At 36.7% G+C, this 21,348-nt stretch overlaps 2 protein-coding genes and 1 pseudogene across 2 annotated transcripts; 1 reads left to right on the forward strand and 2 right to left on the reverse strand.

Moving 5' to 3' along the window:
- Positions 1-1,901: 1,901 nt before the first annotated feature.
- On the forward strand, positions 1,902-3,727 carry LOC141673944 (uncharacterized; annotated as a pseudogene).
- Positions 3,728-4,315: 588 nt separating this feature from the next.
- LOC141673945 (uncharacterized) lies at positions 4,316-20,411 on the reverse strand. The gene is made up of 5 exons (XM_074480672.1): positions 20,078-20,411; positions 5,431-5,570; positions 4,928-5,341; positions 4,583-4,843; positions 4,316-4,480 (listed from the first exon to the last, which is right to left on the reverse strand). The coding sequence occupies exons 1-5, from the start codon at positions 20,409-20,411 to the stop codon at positions 4,316-4,318; spliced, it is 1,314 nt and encodes a 437-aa protein (XP_074336773.1).
- Positions 20,412-20,426: 15 nt separating this feature from the next.
- LOC141673946 (uncharacterized) lies at positions 20,427-21,146 on the reverse strand. The gene is made up of 2 exons (XM_074480673.1): positions 21,032-21,146; positions 20,427-20,938 (listed from the first exon to the last, which is right to left on the reverse strand). Exons 1-2 carry the CDS (start codon positions 21,144-21,146, stop codon positions 20,427-20,429), a joined length of 627 nt encoding a protein of 208 aa, XP_074336774.1.
- Positions 21,147-21,348: the final 202 nt, after the last annotated feature.

Genomic DNA, 21,348 nt, shown 5'->3' on the forward strand with positions numbered 1-21,348 from the left:
CTACAAATATCACATAAAATTTAATTAGTCATTGTGGTTACATGCCAAACTAAGAAACTAATTTTTTCTTGACGAAACTAATTAATAGCCAAGTTTAATTAATAACATCAATCTATACAACACTTTATATTTTCAATTATTTTAACATAATCAAGAACAAGTAATAATCACACAAATATTTTCTAAGTAAGTAAGAATGTTATCATCATTTTATATAAAAAAAATATGTAATATTGACATAATTGACAAAATTGATATAAATATTGCAACAAGATCTAAAATAAATATGAAATAAAACTTACTTGTACATGAAAATTTATAAAATTGGAGCTCAATGGAGAAAAAGATAAGGAAGGAAAATAGTGAAAGAGGCAAAAAAAATGGAAGCTGCCGAAAGGAAATGATATTGACAGTAGGGTTTACAAATGCATTAAACAAATTCAACCACATATGATTGAAAATGGTAGTTAGGTATGATAATTAATACAACCACAAGTGGTTTATTAAAACAACCGCTTTCGGTTGGTTTTATAAATTCAACCGGTTGTATTTCCGGTTGAATTTGTAATTTGGTGGGAAATTCACGTGTTTTTTACAATTTCAACTAATTTCGGTTGAATTTATCTATAGTTGAATTTAATCGGTTGAATTTATTTTTTGGAGGGAAGTTTTTGGAGGGAAGTTTCTCGCCTGTTAAAATTTTAGCTTATACAAAATCAACCGGATACGGTTGAATAAACCCCAGTTGAATATAACTAGGTTGAGTTTAGACTTTTGGCGGGAATTTTTCCGCGCAGTGATATTTTTTTTCCCAAATTCAACCTGATACTGTTGGATATAATACGGTTGAATTTAGTCAGTTGAATTTAGTTTTTTGGAGGGAATTGTTCCGCGCAGTGAATTTTTTGATTTCCCAAATTCAACCGGATACGGTTGAATATAATACGGTTGAATTTAATCAGTTGAATTTAGTTTTTTGGAGGGAATTTTGGCGCCTTGCGAAATATTGTTCTAAACAAATTCAACCGTATCCGGAGGCATTTAAGAACGGTTGTATTTAATCGGTTGAATTTAATATCGGTTGAATTTAAGCGGTTGAATTTAAAGTCGGTTGAATTTATTCGGTTGAAACTAGGGCTCGGTCAAAGTGGTTACGCTGTTGACTGTAAATTAAACAGGATCCGGTTGAATTTATCGCCGGTTGATTTTAATCGGTTGAATTTTGCCCCCTTTTCCAGTAGTGATAAATGATGGACCCAATAATTAGAATTAGAATACAGGTACCGACCTAACAATTACCAAACTTTTAATGCAGGAAAAAAACTGGGGGACGATTTTGGTGTACCCATTTTAAAATGAAGAGTTTAGAAAGCAATTTACACGTAGAAGCGTAAGAGCTGTATATGTGATTCACGACGGAGATTTCATCAAACCAAATGATGACAACTGTTAAATTAACTTAATGTAAAATTGTTTTGCTCTTTGGTGAGTGGTTCATCTCTTTAACCATTAATCATGGACTACACTACGTCTACGACGGGAGGCTGCTGGTGCGAGCTTGATTTGCAGTTTTAGAGACTATTACAGATATGCTAGATCTGAGTGGTTGAGACATGACTTACTTTACCCTCTGAATTAAAGTCTACAAGACATTTGATCAGCAGTTCAGCTACCAGAACATTCAGAAATCAATGATGAGGGATTAGTTTACGGATGACTGTCTCTGTTCGAACTCATTTCATATACAGTTCTCAACCATACATTAAATAGCCATACATACTCCAAAGGGTGCGTGGACATGTTGTATAAGTAGATAATCTCTTCAGGCGAAGCAATATCATCATCACCATAAATCCTCCACACACAGTTTCCACATAAAAAAATAATATAAAGGAAAACTGATGGCTGATAATAAGCCCATCAAAGTGTCGGTGCCATGGTCGAATCTAAATGGTAAAGTGGTGCTTATTACAGGTGCATCATCAGGGCTGGGCTGGGATTTAAGCATCAACCTTGCAAAGGCTGGCTGCAAGGTGGGATTTAAGCATCAACCTTGCAAAGGCTGGCTGCAAGGTGATTGCAGCAGCCCGAAGAGTGGACAGACTCAAGTCACTTTGTCACCTCATTAACCTTCATGGAAACCCCTCCTCTACTGATCCTCGGGCCGTTGCTCTTGAGTTTGATATCACAGCTGACCCTCCAGCCATTGAGGCAGCTATACAAAATGCTTGGGCAGCTTTTGGCCATATTCATGTTCTAATAAACAATGCCGGCATACGAGGTCACATGCATTCCATTTTCTCAGTTTACTTGTAATTAAATAAACACATGCATGCACTTATTCATGCAGGATATTTATAATTAAACATACATATTAATTAGTTCCAACATAAATTTCAAAAACAAAATATCAAACCGCCAATTTGAAGTAACAGAAGATGCATGTCACTTTTACAAGTAGAAACAGATATATCATGCACATATAAATGTGTAGGTTTTCTCCCTCCTAAAAAATACGACATGAAGCAATAGAGTATCGATTCAGTCGATACAAATACATGAGCCTAGAATAGATATCAAGGTGTATGAAAATCTATATTACTAGAACTAGAACATATAACGAAGTACAATTATTTGGATATTTTTGAAATAAAAATAAGAAAACGCATTGGAGTGTACGTACGTATTACAATTTGCCCACATATTTTGAGGGTGCGATGTGTATGAATTCAAATACATTGAGGATAAAAGTAGAATAATCTCGTGTATTTAGATATTTTGATGGTTCGATGCCTATAAATTTTGATACTTTTATGTAATCAATTTAGATATTTTGAGTTTTCAATTTGTGCAAATTTGGATACTTTCTTGCATTTGAAATACCATGCGTATATACAATTATATGTATGCACATTTAGAATCATATGAAGAAGAATGAACACATATTGAAATCAAGTCATGTTGCACTTGTAATTCGAATTAGAGTTCAATTTCTTGGAACTGTACTGTAAACGCTATGTTTATGAATGTGATTTCACCTGGTTTTGATGAATTAGCATAATGTGCAGGAGGCACAAGTTCTGCTATGAACTTAAGCAAGGAGGAATGGGACGGTGTGTTTAAAACAAACCTAGAAGGAGCGTGGCTATGTTCAAAATACGTAGGTTTGCGAATGCGTGATGCAGATAAAGGAGGAGGATCCATCATTAACATAACAAGCATATCCGGATTAAACAGGGTGCAGAGCAAAGGAAGTCTTGCTTAAGGATCCTCGAAAGCAGCAATGCATTCCTTGACCACAGCAATGGCACGTACAATATCATAGTGAATGCAATAGCGCCAACAATCTTCCCCTCAGAGATTACAAAGGACCTGTTCAAACAAAAGTGGCAAATAGGCGTGTTGGAGAAGTGTAGTCCATTGCGGCCAATTATTCCCGGAGGCTTTGTGGAACCGGGAATCACAGAATTGATTCGATACTTGATCCATGACTCTTCCAAATATGTCACCGGTAATGTTTTCGTGGTAGATATTGGCAACAGTCTTGTTGGTGTTCCCATCTTCTCTTCCCTCTGATTAGATTATTGTTCTTGCTTTGTAATAATTCCCATTCTACCCCAACTTTTTAATAATCATCTAAATGTTGTTGTGCAGAAATAATATTATTGTTAGGAAACTCTATGTTGGTGAATTAAAGATCTGGTACTTGAGATATTAAAGCTTCTTTAAACAACTCATGATCCTCTATTTTATTTCTGAAAAACTTGAGATAATTTAAGACTTCAAAATTAATTAACTGGATGTATTAATCGAAATCTAAAGCAATAGCCCATAGTTGGATTGCATCTGTCTAAAATTCTGTCTACAAGTGTGAAGTACTAAAATTATCACAGTAACAGTACAGTTTAAATGTTTCAAGTACCCCAGTGGTCTTTACAATCAAATTACTCTATGGTATATAGTTCATCCATACTTTCAGTTCTAAGATATCCATAAATTAAATCAAGTGGATGAGACATTAGTTTCTTCCGCGAAAGCCCTATTTTATATGAAACAACACTTGATTAGCACACTAACTACCTAGAACACTCAGACATTATAAGTTGATATGATGAGTATTTGGCCCCAAAAAACATGACAAGAAAGGAATAAGTTATGAGAGCCTCACATTTGCTTGTGGCTAGTTCAAGTCTCTAACTTTTCATGCTATTGGGAAATACAATATTTAATTCTACTTAATTAATTACAGAAGTAACGTGTAATTAAGAAATAGTGGCTCTCTTCACTATCATTGTTATAATTTTGAAATACTTCGCTATGGTCGGATTACCAAATCTTTAATTTTGAAATGACCATCAAGGTGAAGTTTGAAAGTAGCAATGGCTGATTGCACATTACCAACCACAAGAATATCGTCTACATAAACTAACACAACAATGAAACAAGCTGAAGTAGCCAAAATGAATAAACTGTGATCAGACTTCACAGTTTATTCATAATAAAGAACCACAAAACGAAATTTTGAAAACCATTCATGAGGGGATTGCTTTAAACCATAAAGTGACTTGATCAGTTTACAGACCAAAGGGACTTTAACATCATAAGTAGCAAACTCAACTGGCAGACAATAACCTTGTGGAATGGACATATACACTTCTTCGTGTAAATCACCATAAAGAAATACGTTTGTAACATCCATTTGGGTGACAGACCAATTGTGAACAACAGCCAAGGATAATAAGACACGAACTGTGGACATTTTAGCAACATGAGCGAACGTCTCAAAGTAATCTAACCCTTCTATTTGGGTAAAACCCCTGGCTACCAGACGTGCTTTATACCGCTATACAGTACCATCTTGATGAAATTTAACTTTGTACAACCACTTACAACTAACCACCATTTTTCCAAGAGGAAGGGGCATGACCTGCCATGTGTTATTAGCTTCATGAGCAGCAAGCTCAGTAGTCATGGCTGCACACCATACATCATGTTGACAAGCAATTTTATACAATGTAGGTTCAGAGACATGAGTAATATTGGCAATAAAAGCTTGATACTGAGATGTGAAGTTAGTTGTAGGTGAAAGGACATAGAAGTTGTTTACTTTGGGTGCCAAAGTGGAAGGAAGACACACAAAATCCTGAAACTTGTTAGGAACATACTTCAAACGAGTACTCTGTCTAGTACTGATAACAGGAACAAGGTCAACAGGAGCTATGTCAACCATATGGGAGGCAGATGGAAAAGTAGTCGGCTGAACTATAGGAGGAACAAGAATATCGTGAAGTGATACAGTAGGACTTGGAACTAGTATATCAGTGTAGAATGGATCCTCAGGCTGAGATATATGTGAGTTAAAAATAAATGAGCAGGAGTAGGTGAACGAGTCATAGTAGCAAAAGGAAAGACTGTTTCATGAAATAATACATCCCTGGACACAAAAACCTTTCGAGTTGCAAGATTCATGATTTTATAAGCCTTTTGTGCAAAAGGATAGCCCAGAAAGATGCATCTAATAGCTCGATTACTAAATTTATCCTTATGAGGCAGAGTATTTGTAGCATAACCTAGTGTACCAAAAGTTATAAGATGATCATACACAGGTGATTTTGAGAACAACACATGGTAATGAGTCAAACCCTTAAGACTGAAAACATGAGTTCGATTAAGCAGAGATGTTGCTGTTAAAATACAATCTCCCCAAAAATAAATTGGGAGACAAGCTTGAACTCTAAGAGCTCGAGCTGTATTAAGAAGAGATTTATGTTTTCTCTACACAACACCATTCTGTTGTGGAGTGTAAGTGCAGCTCTTTTGATGAATTATACCAAGAGAGGTTAAATGAGACTGAAAATTGGAATGTAAAAATTCGGTACCATTATCTGTACGGATGATTTTGACAGAACAGGAGAACTATTTAAGAACATAAGCAATAAAGCTTTTTAGAAGATTAGATACCTGACTTTTATCAGCAAACAAGAACACCCAAGTAGCTCTAGATAAGTCTTCAACAATAGTCAAGAAATAGCTGCAATTACCATGTGTCTTGTATTTGTAGGGGCCCCAAACATCAACATGAATAAGCTCAAATAAAGATGAGCTAGAGGTAACACTATCAGAAAATTGTTATCTAATCTGCTTAGCTAAATGACATGTGTCACAATCAGCAAAAGTAACATATTGATTAAACATTGCAGCTAGTAGAAATTTCATAGAAGATACAGAAGGGTGTCCTAAACGAGTATGCCACAAATTTGAAATAGTGGCAGAGTTAACACTATTACAACTGTTTATAGTTTGTACATAATGACAACTAGAAGAACATTGAACAGATTTAGGTACAACTGATAGATTTTCAGAATTAGACATATGATAATGCAAAAGATAGAGTCCCTCATGAAGTTCACCAATCTTGATGGTCCTCTTTAAGACATGGTCCTGAATATAACAAGCATCCTTATTAAAAAAGACAGCACATGAACTGGAAGATGTGAGTTTTGGTATAGAGAGTAGATTGTAATGAAAACTAGGCACATACAAGACATCAGTCAAAACAATATTAGTGTGTAAGATCAAAGAACCAACATGTGTGACTATGGTATGATGTCCATTTGGTAGATGCAACATAGAATTGATTGTGTGTATATTAGATAATAAATGTAAATGAGGTGTGATATGATTCGTGGCAGCAGAATCAATAATCCACGTAGTAGCATCTAAAGCATGTTTACTATGTATATGACAGACAAAATGAGTGACATTACCAGCCATATGTGGTTGATTAGTAGAAGCAGAAGGCCAAGACATGCTAGTTGAAGGTGCTGAGCTAGTAGCTGCAGTTAGCTCTTTGAAACCACTTTAGATTATAGATATTAACTGTTGACATTATTGTGAATATGTTGTGTACTTGATGATCACTTAAACAAAATGTCTAAGTAGATTTTACTTAGTGAAATTATGTAGCTCTCGACGGATAAGAATTATAGTCCCGACGGATAACTCATTATAGTCCCGACGGATGATTAACTTATTATCCATCGAGTGAGTAGCTTATGTAATATTAAGTTTGTAGCACAGTGATGTATGCACCTTTGTATAGAATCTGTAGTAGCATATAAATCATGTTGACTTTAACTAGATATGCAGAATAGGTTGATTAATTGTACATAAGCAATGTCTTGTAATTCTGTATAAGTGAAATGAAGTCAAGTGCCAAAATAGCTACCGACGGATGATTAACAAAGCCTTCAACAGATGATCAAATTACTATCAACGGATGTTTAACATAGCAGTCGACGGATGATCAATCATGTCATCGAAGGATGATCTGAAAGTCAACGGATGATCATATCAAGAATTCAAACATCAGTTGAACAGTGAAAGCTGACACACAGCCGTCGAGTTGGATACAAACACACTGTGGAAGCCCATTAACTGGGTAATAGAGTACGAAAAGCAGCAAAGATCAAGACTGTTAGATTTTATATTTGTTCAGTCTTTTTAACTTTGTAATCTTGGTAATATATAAACCAAGAGAGTAGCAAATAGAAAAATGACTGAGATAGCTGAGAAACACACAAATAGAGAAATCTTTGTAAGCATAATCTTTAGCATTTCATGTATTCTCAGTAGTTCCATTTTGTAAGCAGCTGTGAGCATTTCTGCACACAGAGTCCTCTCGATATATATATATATATATATATATATATATATATATATATATATATATATATATATATATATATATCTCTGGTGGAATTGTTTAAATCCACCGGAAAGTTTTTAAAGACTCTTATTTTTAATTACTTATGTTTTGATTCATTCAAGTTTACATTCCGCATTGTGCTAATCAAAACAAATATATCTATAATCGAGTTGAACATTTTTATTTCAAGAAAAAGGTTCAAGAATCCATTCAACCCCCCTTCTGTAATTCTTGCTATATTGTTAAGGGACTAACAATTGGTATTAGAGCAAGCTCTTAATCTACAAAGAGTTTAGAGATCAAAACAATTCATCAAGATGAACAAGAAAGATGTTGGAGTCAAGATTCCTTTTCTTCATAAAGATAATTACCATCATTGGAAGGTAAAGATGCATCTTCATATGCTTTCTCAAGATGAGGCCTATGTGGACTGCATAGAAAGAGGCCCTCATGTTCCAATGAGAGCTGCAACAGGAAATGAGCCATATGTTCCAAAGCCAAGGCATGAATGGTCTGATCCTGACATTGAACAAGTCAGGAAAGATAAAAAGGCCATGAACATTCTGTTCAATGGTGTGGATGCAGACATGTTTGATAACATCATCAACTGCAAGACTGCCAAGAAAGTTTGGGACACAATACAGATAATCTGTGATGGTACTGAACAAGTAAGAGAAAATAAAATGCAGCTCATAATTCAGCAATATGAGCATTTTCACAATGAGGAAAGTGAATCACTCACTGACATTTTTAGTAGATTCCAAAAACTACTAAATGCTCTTAAGTTGCATGGAAAAGTCTATCAGAATAAAGACTCCAATCTGAAATTTCTCAGATCTCTTCCAAAGGAATGGAAACCAATGACAGTCTCATTGAGAAACTCACAAGATTATAAGGAGTTTACTTTGGAAAGACTGTATGGCATTCTAAAGACCTATGAGCTTGAGATAGAGCAGGATGAAAGAATGGAGAGAGGAAAGAAGAAAGGAGGATCCATTGCACTAGTTGCTGATCTGGAAAAGGAGAAGGAAGTGAAGATGGAGGCTGTGGAATCAACTTCAAAGGTCTGTGAAAGCAAGGGTAAGGGACTAGCTGCAGAAAATGAAGATTCATTGAGCCAAGATGACATGGAGGACATTGATGAGCACCTAACATTCCTTTCAAGAAGATTTTCCAAGCTCAAGTTCAAGAAGAACTTTGGAGCTGCCAAGCCAAATAGAAACATGGTGGATAAATCAAAATTCAAGTGTTTCAAATGTGGCTTGGCAGGGCATTTTGTAAATGAGTGTAGAAAGTCAGATTCCAGTAAGAAAATATTTGAGTCTGTAGATTACAAGCAAAAATACTTTGATCTACTCAAACAAAAGGAAAGGGCTTTTATTACACAAGAGAATGATTGGGCAGCTGATGGCTTGGATGAAGATGAAGATGTCAGCTATGTCAATCTAGCCCTAATGGCCAAGTCTGATGAAACAGAGACAAGCTCCTCAAGCAATCAGGTAATCACTACAAACCTTGCACATTTATCTAAAGCTGAGTGTAATGATACCATAAATGACATGTCTACAGAATTGTATCATTTGCGTGTTACACTTAAGTCCCTCACTAAAGAAAATGCTAAAATCAAAGAAAACAACTTGTTTTTGAGTGAGAGGAATAATGTACTTGAGTCTTAGTTTGTTGAGTTTGAGAAACTAAAAATTGAGTGTAGGATTGCCAAGGAGGAATTAACTGAGTCCTTGAAAAAGGAAGAAATTTTAAAGAAGCAGCTCGATCGTGAACAAGAGGTGATTAAAGCATGGAAAACATCCAGAGATGTTCATGCTCAAATCACCAAGGTTCAAGGAATTGAGTCCTTTTGTGATGAAGCCTGGAAAAAGAATAAGGAGAAACTAGAACCTATTTTGGTAGATGGGTTGCTAACAGATGTAGACTCGACGGATGATGAGGACTATCCGTCGGATAATAAAAAGTGTTATCCGTCGAATGATAAAAATCCTCATCCGTCGGCTGTAAGCAAACCCATCAGCAAAGCCAAATTAACCAAGCTAAATGATAAGTATGGGTCTGTTTCCAAGAACTTTGTTTCAGGAGAATCAAGTCAAGCTAAGAAAGGGAAAAAGGGTAATGTCAGTCACATGACTGTCAAACAGTTAAGTGACAGACTTGAGAAAATAGAGGTAAAAACAGAGACTAAAAAAAACAATAGGAATGGGAAAGTAGGGATTAACAAACACAATAACTACACACCTGACAAATATGCTCCTAGAAAGATCTGTGTCAAGTGTGGTAGTATAAATCATTTGTCTGTTAATTGCAAATCTCCCATGTCTGTTCAACCTCAATTTCCTAACATAAATGCCATGCCTCTCATGCCTGTTAATGCTATGCCTACACAGAATATGAATGCACAGTTTGCTAATATGCCATTTGCACCTAATCCATATTATGATGCATACAATATGCCTCAAATACCATTTAGCATGCCTTACTGGAATAACATATTTGCACCAAGCATGCCATTTCCTGTTAGCCATAACATGCATGATAATTCTGTTGCATCTAGTGGTTTCAAAGGCCCAACCCAAATGACTAAGGAAGAATCTGAAATTTCTAAGTCAAATGAGTTAAAACCTAAGAAACAGAAGAAGAAAGCTAACAAGGCAGGACCCAAGGAAACTTGGGTACCAAAATCAACTTGATTTGATTTTGATGTGTGCAGGAAAACAGAAAGAATCTTTGGTACTTGGATAGTGGCTGTTCAAGACACATGACTGGTGATTCTACCCTGCTCACAGAGTTTGAAGAGAGAGCTGGCCCAAGTATCACTTTTGGAGATGACAGCAAAGGTTACACTGTGGGATATGGCTTGATTTCAAAGGACAATGTCATCATTAAAGAGGTTGCCTTAGTGGATGGTCTCAGACACAATCTGTTGAGTATCAGCCAGCTTTGTGACAAAGGCAACTCAGTAACCTTCAACAAAGAAGCCTGTGTTGTGACCAATAATCAAAACAACAAAGTGGTTCTCACTGGTGTGAGAAGAGGAAATGTGTATCTAGCTGACTTCAACTCAACTAAAACAGAATCTGTAACTTGTCTTCTCAGCAAAGCAAGTCAAGATGAAAATTGGCTATGGCACAAGAAGCTATCTCATTTAAACTTCAAGACTATGAATGAGTTGGTAAGGAAAGAGATAGTTAGAGGCATTCCTCTAGTGGAGTTTACAAAGGATGGACTGTGTGATGCCTGCCAAAAAGGGAAGCAGATTAAAGCATCATTCAGGAAGAAACTTGATTCAGCAATTGAAGAGCCTCTGTAACTACTTCACATGGATTTGTTTGGACCAGTCAATGTATTGTCAATTTCTAAGAAAAGATTTTGCCTAGTAATTGTAGATGATTTATCAAAGTTCTCTTGGACATATTTCCTAAAGTCTAAAGATGAAGCTAGTGAAATTATCATCAATCACATAAGGCAAGTTAACAATCATCCTGATTTCAAAGTTAGAAGAATCAGGAGTGACAATGGAACTGAGTTCAAGAACTATGTCATGAGAGCATTTTGTGAGGAAAATGGGATCTTGCATGAGTTTTTAGCAGCAAGGACTCCACAACAGAATGGAGTAGTGTAAAGAAAGAATAGATCTCTTATTGAAGCTGTAAGGACAATGCTTGAAGAATCAAAATTACCAACATATTTCTGGGCTGAAGCTGTAAACACTGCATGCTACACTCAGAACATCTCTCTGATTAATCAAGCAAGATGCATGACACCTTATCAATTGTTCAAGAACAAGAAGCCAACTCTAAACTTTCTTCATGTCTTTGGCTGTAAATGCTATATTCTGAGAAATCAAACTGATCAAAATGGGAAGTTTGATGCTAAAGCAGATGAAGGAATTTTTGTTGAATATGCTGTTGGTAAAGCATATAGAGTCTACAATCTAAGAACCAACATTGTTGTTGAATCTATACATGTTGTGTTTGATGATAAAAAGATTGAAGGACTAAAAGATGGAGATTACCATGAGAGCCTCAAATTCGACAATGTTGAGATGGTCAGTGATGAAAGTGATGATGAGAGTGATCAAGAAACAGTGTCTAAGGATAATGCAGACAAATCTACCACAAATGAAACATAAAACTCAACATCCGTCGAGTTACATAATGCTTCATCTGTCGGAAGGCAATCTGTATTATCCGTCGGAAGACAACCTACATCATCCGTCGGTACTCAAAATTCACCATCCGTCGGGTTATCAAAAGGAGCAGGAAGTCAAGGCAGATCACCCATAGAAAGTACCCCTATCTCAAATCAAAGATCCACAAACTCAGGGGGAGTTTCTAGCAATCAAAACTCAATCACACATCAAGACAACATTGAGGTCTCTTCATCTAGGGCTAATCTACCTCAACCAAGGAAATGGACAAAAGATCACCCTTTTGAACTGATTATTTGTGATGTTTCTTCCAGAGTTCAAACCAGGAGAGCAACTCAAGAAGAATGTCTATACAGTAGCTTTCTGTCAAAGGAAGAACCAAAGAAGGTAGAAGAAGCCTTGTTAGATCCTGCTTGGATTTTAGCTATGCAAGAGGAGCTAAACCAATTTGAAAGAAATAAAGTATGGAAGCTGGTACCCAAGCCTAAAGGAAAGAATCCAATAGACACCAAATGGGTATTCAGAAACAAGATGGATGAAAATGGCATAGTAGTAAGGAATAAAGCAAGATTGGTTGTTAAAGGCTATTGCCAGCAAGAAGGAATAGATTTTGATGAAACATTTGCTCCTGTTGCAAGACTTGAAGCCATCAGAATCTTCTTAGCCTATGCAGCCTATGCCAATTTCAAGGTCTATCAAATGGATGTCAAATGTTCCTTTCTGAATGGATATTTGGAGGAAGAAGTGTATGTTAGTCAACCTCCTGGCTTTGAAGATCCAAATTTTCCAGAGTATGTCTATTATCTACTGAAAGCACTTTATGGACAGAAGCAAGCACCTAGAGCCTGGTATGATACTTTATCAAAGTTTCTTTTGAAAAATCACTTCACAAGAGCACTGTAGATAAAACTTTATTTTTCAGAAATGTTAATGGCTCTAACATACTTGTTCAAATTTATGTAGATGATATTATTTTTGGATCTACAGATGAGAAACTTTGTAAAAAGTTTGCCAAACTGATGCAAAGTAAGTATGAAATGAGTATGATGGGAGAACTAACTTACTTTCTTGGTTTACAAGTTAAGCAAGTCAGTGATGGAATATTCATTAGTCAAACTAAATATATTTTTGACCTTTTAAAGAAGTTTGATCTAATGGATTGCACATCTGCAAAAACTCCCATGGCTACTGCAACTAAGCTTGAACTAAACACTACTGAAAAGTCTGTGGATATTCCAAGCTATAGAGGCATGGTTGGCTCACTTCTATACTTAACAGCTAGTAGGCCAGATATAATGTTTGCTACATGTTTGTATGCTAGATTTCAAGCTGATCCTAGAGAGTCTCACTTGATAGCTATTAAGAGAATTTTCAGATATCTCAAAGGAACACCAAAACTTGGCATTTGGTATCCTAGAGATTCTGGTTTTGATCTAACTGGTTATTCAGATGCAGATTATACAGGTTGCAGAATTGATAGAAAAAGCACAACAGGAACCTGTCAATTTTTAGGAGACAAGCTTGTGTCCTGGTTCAGTAAAAAGCAAAATTCAGTTTCTACCTCTACAGCTGAAGCTGAATATATTGCTGCTTGCAGTTGCTGTGCACAGATTTTATGGATGAAAAATCAATTGCTAGACTATGGCTTGCAAGTTGAAAGGATTCCTATTTTCTGTGATAACACAAGTACAATTGCCATCACTGAAAATCCAGTGCAACATTCAAGGACAAAACACATAGACATCAAGTACCATTTCATAAGGGAACATGTAATGAATGGTACTATAGAGTTACATTTTGTTCCAAGTGAGAAGCAACTTGCAGATATTTTTACCAAGCCACTGGATGAATCCACCTTTTCTAGGTTGGTAAGTGAGTTAGGTATGCTTAATTACTCTTGAATTTATCTGAATTATTTTGCAAGTTAAAAAGTAGACAGAAATTTAGCTGATTTTTAGTCTTGAATGAAATTTTGGCTAAGTCAAAATTTGCATTTCGACGGATGACCATTATCCATCGGGTTGAGTCATCCGTCGATATACAAATTGTAAATAATAAAATCAATTATTTTTCTGGAATCTTTTAAAACTCGACGGATAACAGTTTATCCTCATCCGTCGAAGTGTCTAAATCTTAACCGTTAATTCCCTGAACATTATCCATCGAGTATACTTACAGTTTGTAAGCATTACACGACGGATAATGGGTGGAATTTTTACAGTTTATTTTAAAACGGCTAATTTAGGCAATTTCTATTGGATAATTTACTTCTCTTTATTATTTTTATCCGTTGTTTTTGTGCAAAGTATAAAAGCTTATTTCATTCTAATCATTTTCTTTTATCATTCTCAAATTCAACTGTGTTTATTTCATTCTCTCTCAAGCAAAAATCCTCTTTCTCTTCAAGCTTTTCTTCTCTAACAATGTCACCCGTAGTAAAGATCATGTCACAGACTGGGTTCATCTATGAGAAGAACAACTTCACTACTTTGATCAATAAGGGTATTCAGCAATCAGAGGACTATCACAAGATGATGGACTTCGTGAAGAACTGCAAGTTAAGTTTTGCCATGCTGGAATCACCCACAATTTATTGTGAAAATGTTGAGGAGATGTGGACAACAGCAATCTACAACTCTACTGACAAAACCATCACTCTGACCATCAAAGGTAATGAATTCTGTATCAATAGTGATGTGATAAAAGCATGTTTCAAGATTCCTGATGATAATGTAACTTCACCACAACCTGACACTGATTTGATCAATATGCTTAATTCCATGCAATATGCACTTCCTACTAATAAGCTAAGTGAGATTAGAAGACTAGGTCTTAGGAAGGAATGGAGTTATTTGTGTGATGTTGTAACTAAAGTCTTTTCTGAAAAAATCAGTAATTTTGATTCTGTGAATATTTCCATGCTTAACATGCTATACATGCTAGTTACAGACAAATTTTACAATTTCAGTGACCTTGTGGTGTATGAGTTAGGTTTTAAACTAGGTGACTTAGCCAAAAGAGGAAAGAATGTTTACTATGCTAGATTTTTTATGCTTTTGGCTAACCATCTTTGTCAAGAGATTGTACTTGAGAACCCAGACAACAAATTGGCTTGTTGGGTTCAAGAGAGAAGAATCATTGCAGACTTGAACAGAGCCAACCATCACAGGGATGTGCCAATGTTCTATTTTCCTGTAATGCTGACACCTCAGGTAAGTGAGGTAAGTTCATCCATACCCTCAACTATTCCAATCTCCTCTATTTCTTTGACTTCAGGCATAGCTATGGCAACTGTAACAATGACCAAACAGTTGCCTACCAAAGCTGCCAAAACAACTGTAATTTCCAAATCCAAATCAAAGAAAACCCCCTCCGGTATCTCTCAAAAGGTACCAGTTGAAAAATCTACCAAAGCCAAAGAGGGGAGTGTGAAGGAGGGTAAGATAGGTGAGGGAAGGGGTGAACATCAAAGAAACCCCAAGGATAAGGTTGGAGGGTTGAGTGAATCCCAGCCTAGCCACACTGCAGTTTCCCAACAAACTGCAGTGCTTAAAAAGGATAAAAGCTCTCTTCTAGCTGCATCCTCCCAAAAGGATGTAGCTATTGAACAAAGCTCTCATCCAAGAGCACAGGCCAAGAGGGTTAGGGACACAAGCTCACCCCAAACTTACACTAGAAAGAAGAAATCCAAAACAACTGGGGATGCACAGGGCACACACTTAGTGCAAACTGGTGCTAAAGACACAGTCTCTGCACCTTCTCAAATTCAGTTTGATGTGGCTCCAATAAATGTGGAGTCACATCCAAAATCTCTCATTATAGAAGCCACTGAAACACTATACTCACCAACTAACTCACTGAAAGTGGACATGATAAACACTTCAATTCCTAATTCCCCTTCTTTAACTCTGTTGGGGAAGCCAAAATCTAGTGCAAGCGAGCATCATCTTTTAGATGATTTGTTGGCTCACTTGCCAATTCTTTCAGATTCTATTGTGACATCTGTGCCTCAAATAACTTCAATCAACACAGAGTCTACAATAGTTTCTCTTCCCACCTCATTCACTTCTACTCTCTCGATGGATATTGCTCATCCATCGAGTAGTGATTGTATCCCGACGCATAAGCTTAACAGCAGTTATCCGTCGGATAGCTTTACCACTCACCCGACGGATATCACTTATCCGTCGAGTGTCTCTGCACAACTTCAAACTTCAATAATTTCAAGTGCAGAAGACTTAGTGGTAATACAATCACTCTTAGGACTGAGAGAGGAGAGTGCATTGAGTGAGAGGCTGGGTTGCTCCCAGGCAAAAGGAGAGGAAAAGAGTGAATCTCAGCAATCCATTCATTCAGGATTGGAAAAAGTGAGTGAGAGGAGTCCCACCTTAGTAGGTGAAGGTGAGGGTGTGAGGGTGGGGAGCCAGGGTGAGACCCTGATGCAACAAAAGAGAGAATATGAGAGAAAGGCAGGTACAGGAGAAATAAGGATGGAACCAGCCATTGCTAGTGAGTAAATGATTGTGGATGATGCTGAAAAGGAAAGATAATTTCAGCAACATTACAAAGCTGTAATTGATAACATTTCCTTGGATGCTGACACTTTTACTCACCCTGTTTCAGCCTATCAATTGTTGGCTGCTCAGGGCAATGTGGAGGCAGAGCAGACTTTGAATTTAGTGCACACCAGAGAATCTCTTCAAAGAGATAAAGTTGCTGTTAACAGGATGCCTTCTCAAGCTGGAGAGCCATCTGAAGAATTTGGAGTAAATTCTGATGATGATGACTCTGGTTCCTTGGATGGAAGCATGAACTTAGGGGGAGCTGAAGGCCCAAGTTCTGCTTTAAGTTTACCTGAATGGGCATGGGCAAAGGAATCTACACCAGGACAATTTGAGGTGTCCTTGGTCAAGCAAGTAATAGCTATACAACAGGCTCTTCAGGAAACTTCAGATGCTGGTACCAAGGCTGTTCTTCAAGCTCACCTGGACTCTCTACATCTAATGAAGATCCAGCACTTAAGACAGAATCTCAGTGTGGATGAATTGAAAAGGGATATAGCTGACTTGAAGACCTATAACTCTGAGAAGCTGGATTCAGTAATACTATATGGTACCATGCAAGATCTATTACTGAGATTAAGGAGAGAATCAGATTCTGACAAGAAGATAGCCAAGCTGGAGAACAGAGTTCAAGTTATTGAGAATTGAGTGGCTCTACTTCTTCAAAATCAACAGACTCAGAAAAATCTTCTTATGCAACTGGCTAAAGCACAAGGCCTAACTCCTCCACTTGATGATAACAAAAAGGGGGAGAGAGAATCAAGTAAGGGGGAGAAAGGACCAACTGAGGGGAAGACACTTCTAGTTCAAATCAGCAAAGTAATTGTACCTTCAATTACTATCTCCAAGCCACCAGTTGCAGATGGTATAGATCTTATCAATGCAGCAGCAGAAAATTTGAAAGATGCTGATAAAGGAAAGTTGACTCTGATCAACTGGAAAAAGATTGATGAGGAAATACAGAAAAAGTTTGAATTAGTCAAGGAACCAGTTCAGTCAGCCATCCATCACTCTCATGTCAAGCCAATCAGTGTGAATGAGATGAGCATGAACTATCTGGAGAAAGGACAATCTTCCTGCATCAAGACTACAAAGGCTGAGATAATTCTTAAACCAAGGGCAAACTATCCAAAGTCATCTTTGAAGAACCCTATGGATACTATGTATGAGACACCCAAGCCTGATAAAAAGAAGCTTCTGTCAAGATCTATTGTCTTCTACAAAGATCCAGCTGATTCAGCCTCAAGAAAGAGAATTGCAAAGATATTCAGAAATAGAAAGGAAATTTGTGTGGTAGCTGGACATCCACAATTTGCTCATGCAAAGAAAGAAGAAAAAGCCAGATTGAAGCAGGAAAAGAGGCAAGCTGCTCTAGATGCAAAGAAGTCTAAACAAAAGAAAGAACAATTTGCTATCTTGGCCAAGCTACAGGCTGTGAATTCTTCTCAACAAATTCCCTCTCAACCATCTCAAGCTGCTGAATCAAAGAAGAAGATTGAAGAACAGAAGAAATCCCCAAGAAAGAAAGAACTGGCTAGAAGAACAAAAAGGAAACTAGATGTTGTTGACAAGGAATTGGAAGATCAATTTCCTAAGGAATCCACTCAAGCTAAAACTCAAGCATCAAAGCCCTCTGTGGTATTTGAAGACATAAGGGTGGTGGACCCCTACAGGAACATACATGGAGAGCCTATTGTGCCAAAGGATGAGCCAATAGAGTGGGATAAATTACCAATTCCTGATTTCAACTTGCCAATCCTTACTAAGCCAAAAAGGACAAAATCAAGGGCAGTCAAGAAAGTGAAGTTGTCACCTCTCAAATCCAAGTTAGTAGTCAAAGCTCAACCCAAGGTCAACATGAGAGACTACTTATACTTGTGTGACATCAAAGAATTCTCAGATCTAAACCTTTATCTGGAGGAGCTGGATGAAGTAAGGGCAATTGATGCATACAGAAACCTACCTGAAAGGTTGGTGTTCAAGTACAAAGGAGGAAGGGAGATTCAGTGGCCTCTTCACAGGATACTTCAAGAAAGCCAAGCTGTGTTGATCAAAGTCTATTCATCCTTCAAGAAAAACTTTGGGTTCAATGTAACTGCAAGAAGATTAGTATTAAAGAAGATTGAAGAGCTAAGGAGTGTTAGAGCCAAAGATGCACTTCCCAAGACTCTTATCATCCCATACACAGGGAGAATAGTGCATCTAAGGCCCTACTGGCTGATGGAATTCATGGATGACAAGGGTGTGAGATGATTCTTCAGACTAGAAAACCAATTGAGTATCTCTAGCAATAAGACTCTCTTGGAGATGCAAGAAATGCTAGATCTCTCAGAATCTGATGAATTAGAATTCCACAGGCAGCTCCAGAATCAAATTGAAGAAAACAACAGAAAGCTTGGAAGAAGATCCAGACCTTCAAGAAACTAGAAAAATCTGCTCAGGCTAGAGGAGCATCTTGAACTGACTGTTAGCCAAACCTTGTACATTTTGTTTAAATTGAAGCACTTTCAGTTTTATCTACTTATCTTTCAAGATATATGTTTAGGATGTTTTGAAATCATCAAGTGTCTCTAAATTTATGGCTACAATTCCAGTAGACATAAATTGGGGGAGATTGTTATGAATATGTTGTGTACTTGATGATCACTTAAACAAAATGTCTAAGTAGATTTTACTTAGTGAAATTATGTAGCTCTCGACGGATAAGAATTATAGTCCCGACGGATAACTCATTATAGTCCCGACGGATGATTAACTTATTATCCATCGAGTGAGTAGCTTATGTAATAATAAGTTTGTAGCACAGCGATGTATGCACCTTTGTATAGAATCTGTAGTAGCATATAAGTCATGTTGACTTTAACTAGATATGCAGAATAGGTTGATTAATTGTACATAAGCAATGTCTTGTAATTCTGTATAAGTGAAATGAAGTCAAGTGCCAAAATAGCTACCGACGGATGATTAACAAAGCCTTCGACGGATGATCAATTGACTATCAACGGATGTTTAACATAGCAGTCGACGGATGATCAATCATGTCATCGACGGATGATCTGAAAGTCGACGGATGATCATATCAAGAATTCAAACATCAGTTGAACAGTGAAAGCTGACACACAGCCGTCGAGTTGGATACAAACACACTGTGGAAGCCCATTAACTGGGTAATAGAGGACGAAAATCAGCAAAGATCAAGACTGTTAGATTTTATATTTGTTCAGTCTTTTTGACTTTGTAATCTTGGTAATATATAAACCAAGAGAGTAGCAAATAGAAAAATGACTGAGATAGCTGAGAAATACACAAACAGAGAAATCTTTGTATGCATAATCTTTAGCATTTCCTGTATTCTCAGTATTTCCATTTTGTAAGCAGCTGTGAGCATTTCTGCACACAGAGTCCTCTCGATATATTATATATATATCTCTTGTGGAATTGTTTAAATCCACCAGAAAGTTTTTAAAGACTCTTGTTTTTAATTATTTATGTTTTGATTCATTCAAGTTTACATTCCGCATTGTGCTAATCAAAAAAAATATATCTATAATCGAGTTGAACATTTTTATTTCAAGAAAAAGGTTCAAGAATTCCATTCAACCCCCCTTCTGTAATTCTTGCTATATTGTTAAGGGACTAACAGACATTGTGCAGAAGTGAAACATGTAGCTTCAGCAACTTTAGGGGTCTGCACTACATCAAAAGTATTAGTGCTAACATTATAAGCATGAGATGTCCTGATCTGACTTTTAGGTCGTGGCTTCGGCTTGCCATGAAGACGATGCCAAGGTGGATATCCATGGACACAGAAATACTTGTCTTTAGTATGACCAGACATTTGGTAGAATTCACAAATAACTGAGTTATCAGAAGCAGATTTCTTAATATTGCTTTGTCTACCAGTCTTATTGACAAACTGCCATGTATTGTTCACTTGATGATCATGACTCTTAACAGATAAAGCCACAGAATCAGACATATTACTACCAATTTCTCATTGATTCTCCTTTTGCATCAATAGGCTATAAGCAGCACTCAAGGTAGGAACTTGAGTCATTAAGAGCAGATGACCTCTAATAGTAGTGTATTGTTCGCTCAAACCCATGAGAAATTGGGACAATTTTGCAGTTTTGCTGAAATTATCCAACTTAGCATTGACATTGCAAGAGCATTTACCACAGTCATAGTGTGGTACAGAAGATAAAGCATCTAACTCATCATTGAGTGACCTAAATTTTGTAAAATACGCAGAGATTGACATATTTCCCTGACTTAAGTACGCAAGTTCTTTCTTCAAATTGAACAATTTTGGCACATTAGTTTGAGCAAATCTGATGACAAGATCATCCCAAAAATCCTTGGCTACACTCATGTACAACATAGTTTGACGAATTTTTGATGAAATAGTGTTTAGGATCCATGAAATCACAATATCGTTACAACGATTCCAATGTATAAGTAGGGTAGCATTATACACAGGTTTAACATAAGTTCCATCAACGAAACCTAGCTTCAATTTAGAAGATAATGCATTTTTCATTGACCTAGACCACTAATTATAATTTTGCTCATTCAACGTGATCGTAAGCAAGACCAAACCTGGATGATCTGACGGATGCAAAAAATAGGGATGATTAGCATCAAACTGTGCAGGTAATGTTGAAGACGTAGATCCAGTAGCAGCATTACGATAGGATGATGTAGAAGACGTCATTGATTCTTCGATATAGGATAATAATTCTGATGTATTATCGTATAAAAATTGTGTAGTTATGTAGATAGCAGATTTAGAAGAGATTGAGAGAGAGATTGAGAGAGATAAGAAAGACAATTAGAGATAACGAGAGAGATGAAAACAGAGAAAGGTTAACAAAATGTATATAAAACAGTGGAAGAATTGGTGTTACAGGGATCTA

Source organism: Apium graveolens, chromosome 7, assembly GCF_009905375.1.
Source record: "Apium graveolens cultivar Ventura chromosome 7, ASM990537v1, whole genome shotgun sequence".
Taxonomy (NCBI): domain Eukaryota; kingdom Viridiplantae; phylum Streptophyta; class Magnoliopsida; order Apiales; family Apiaceae; genus Apium; species Apium graveolens.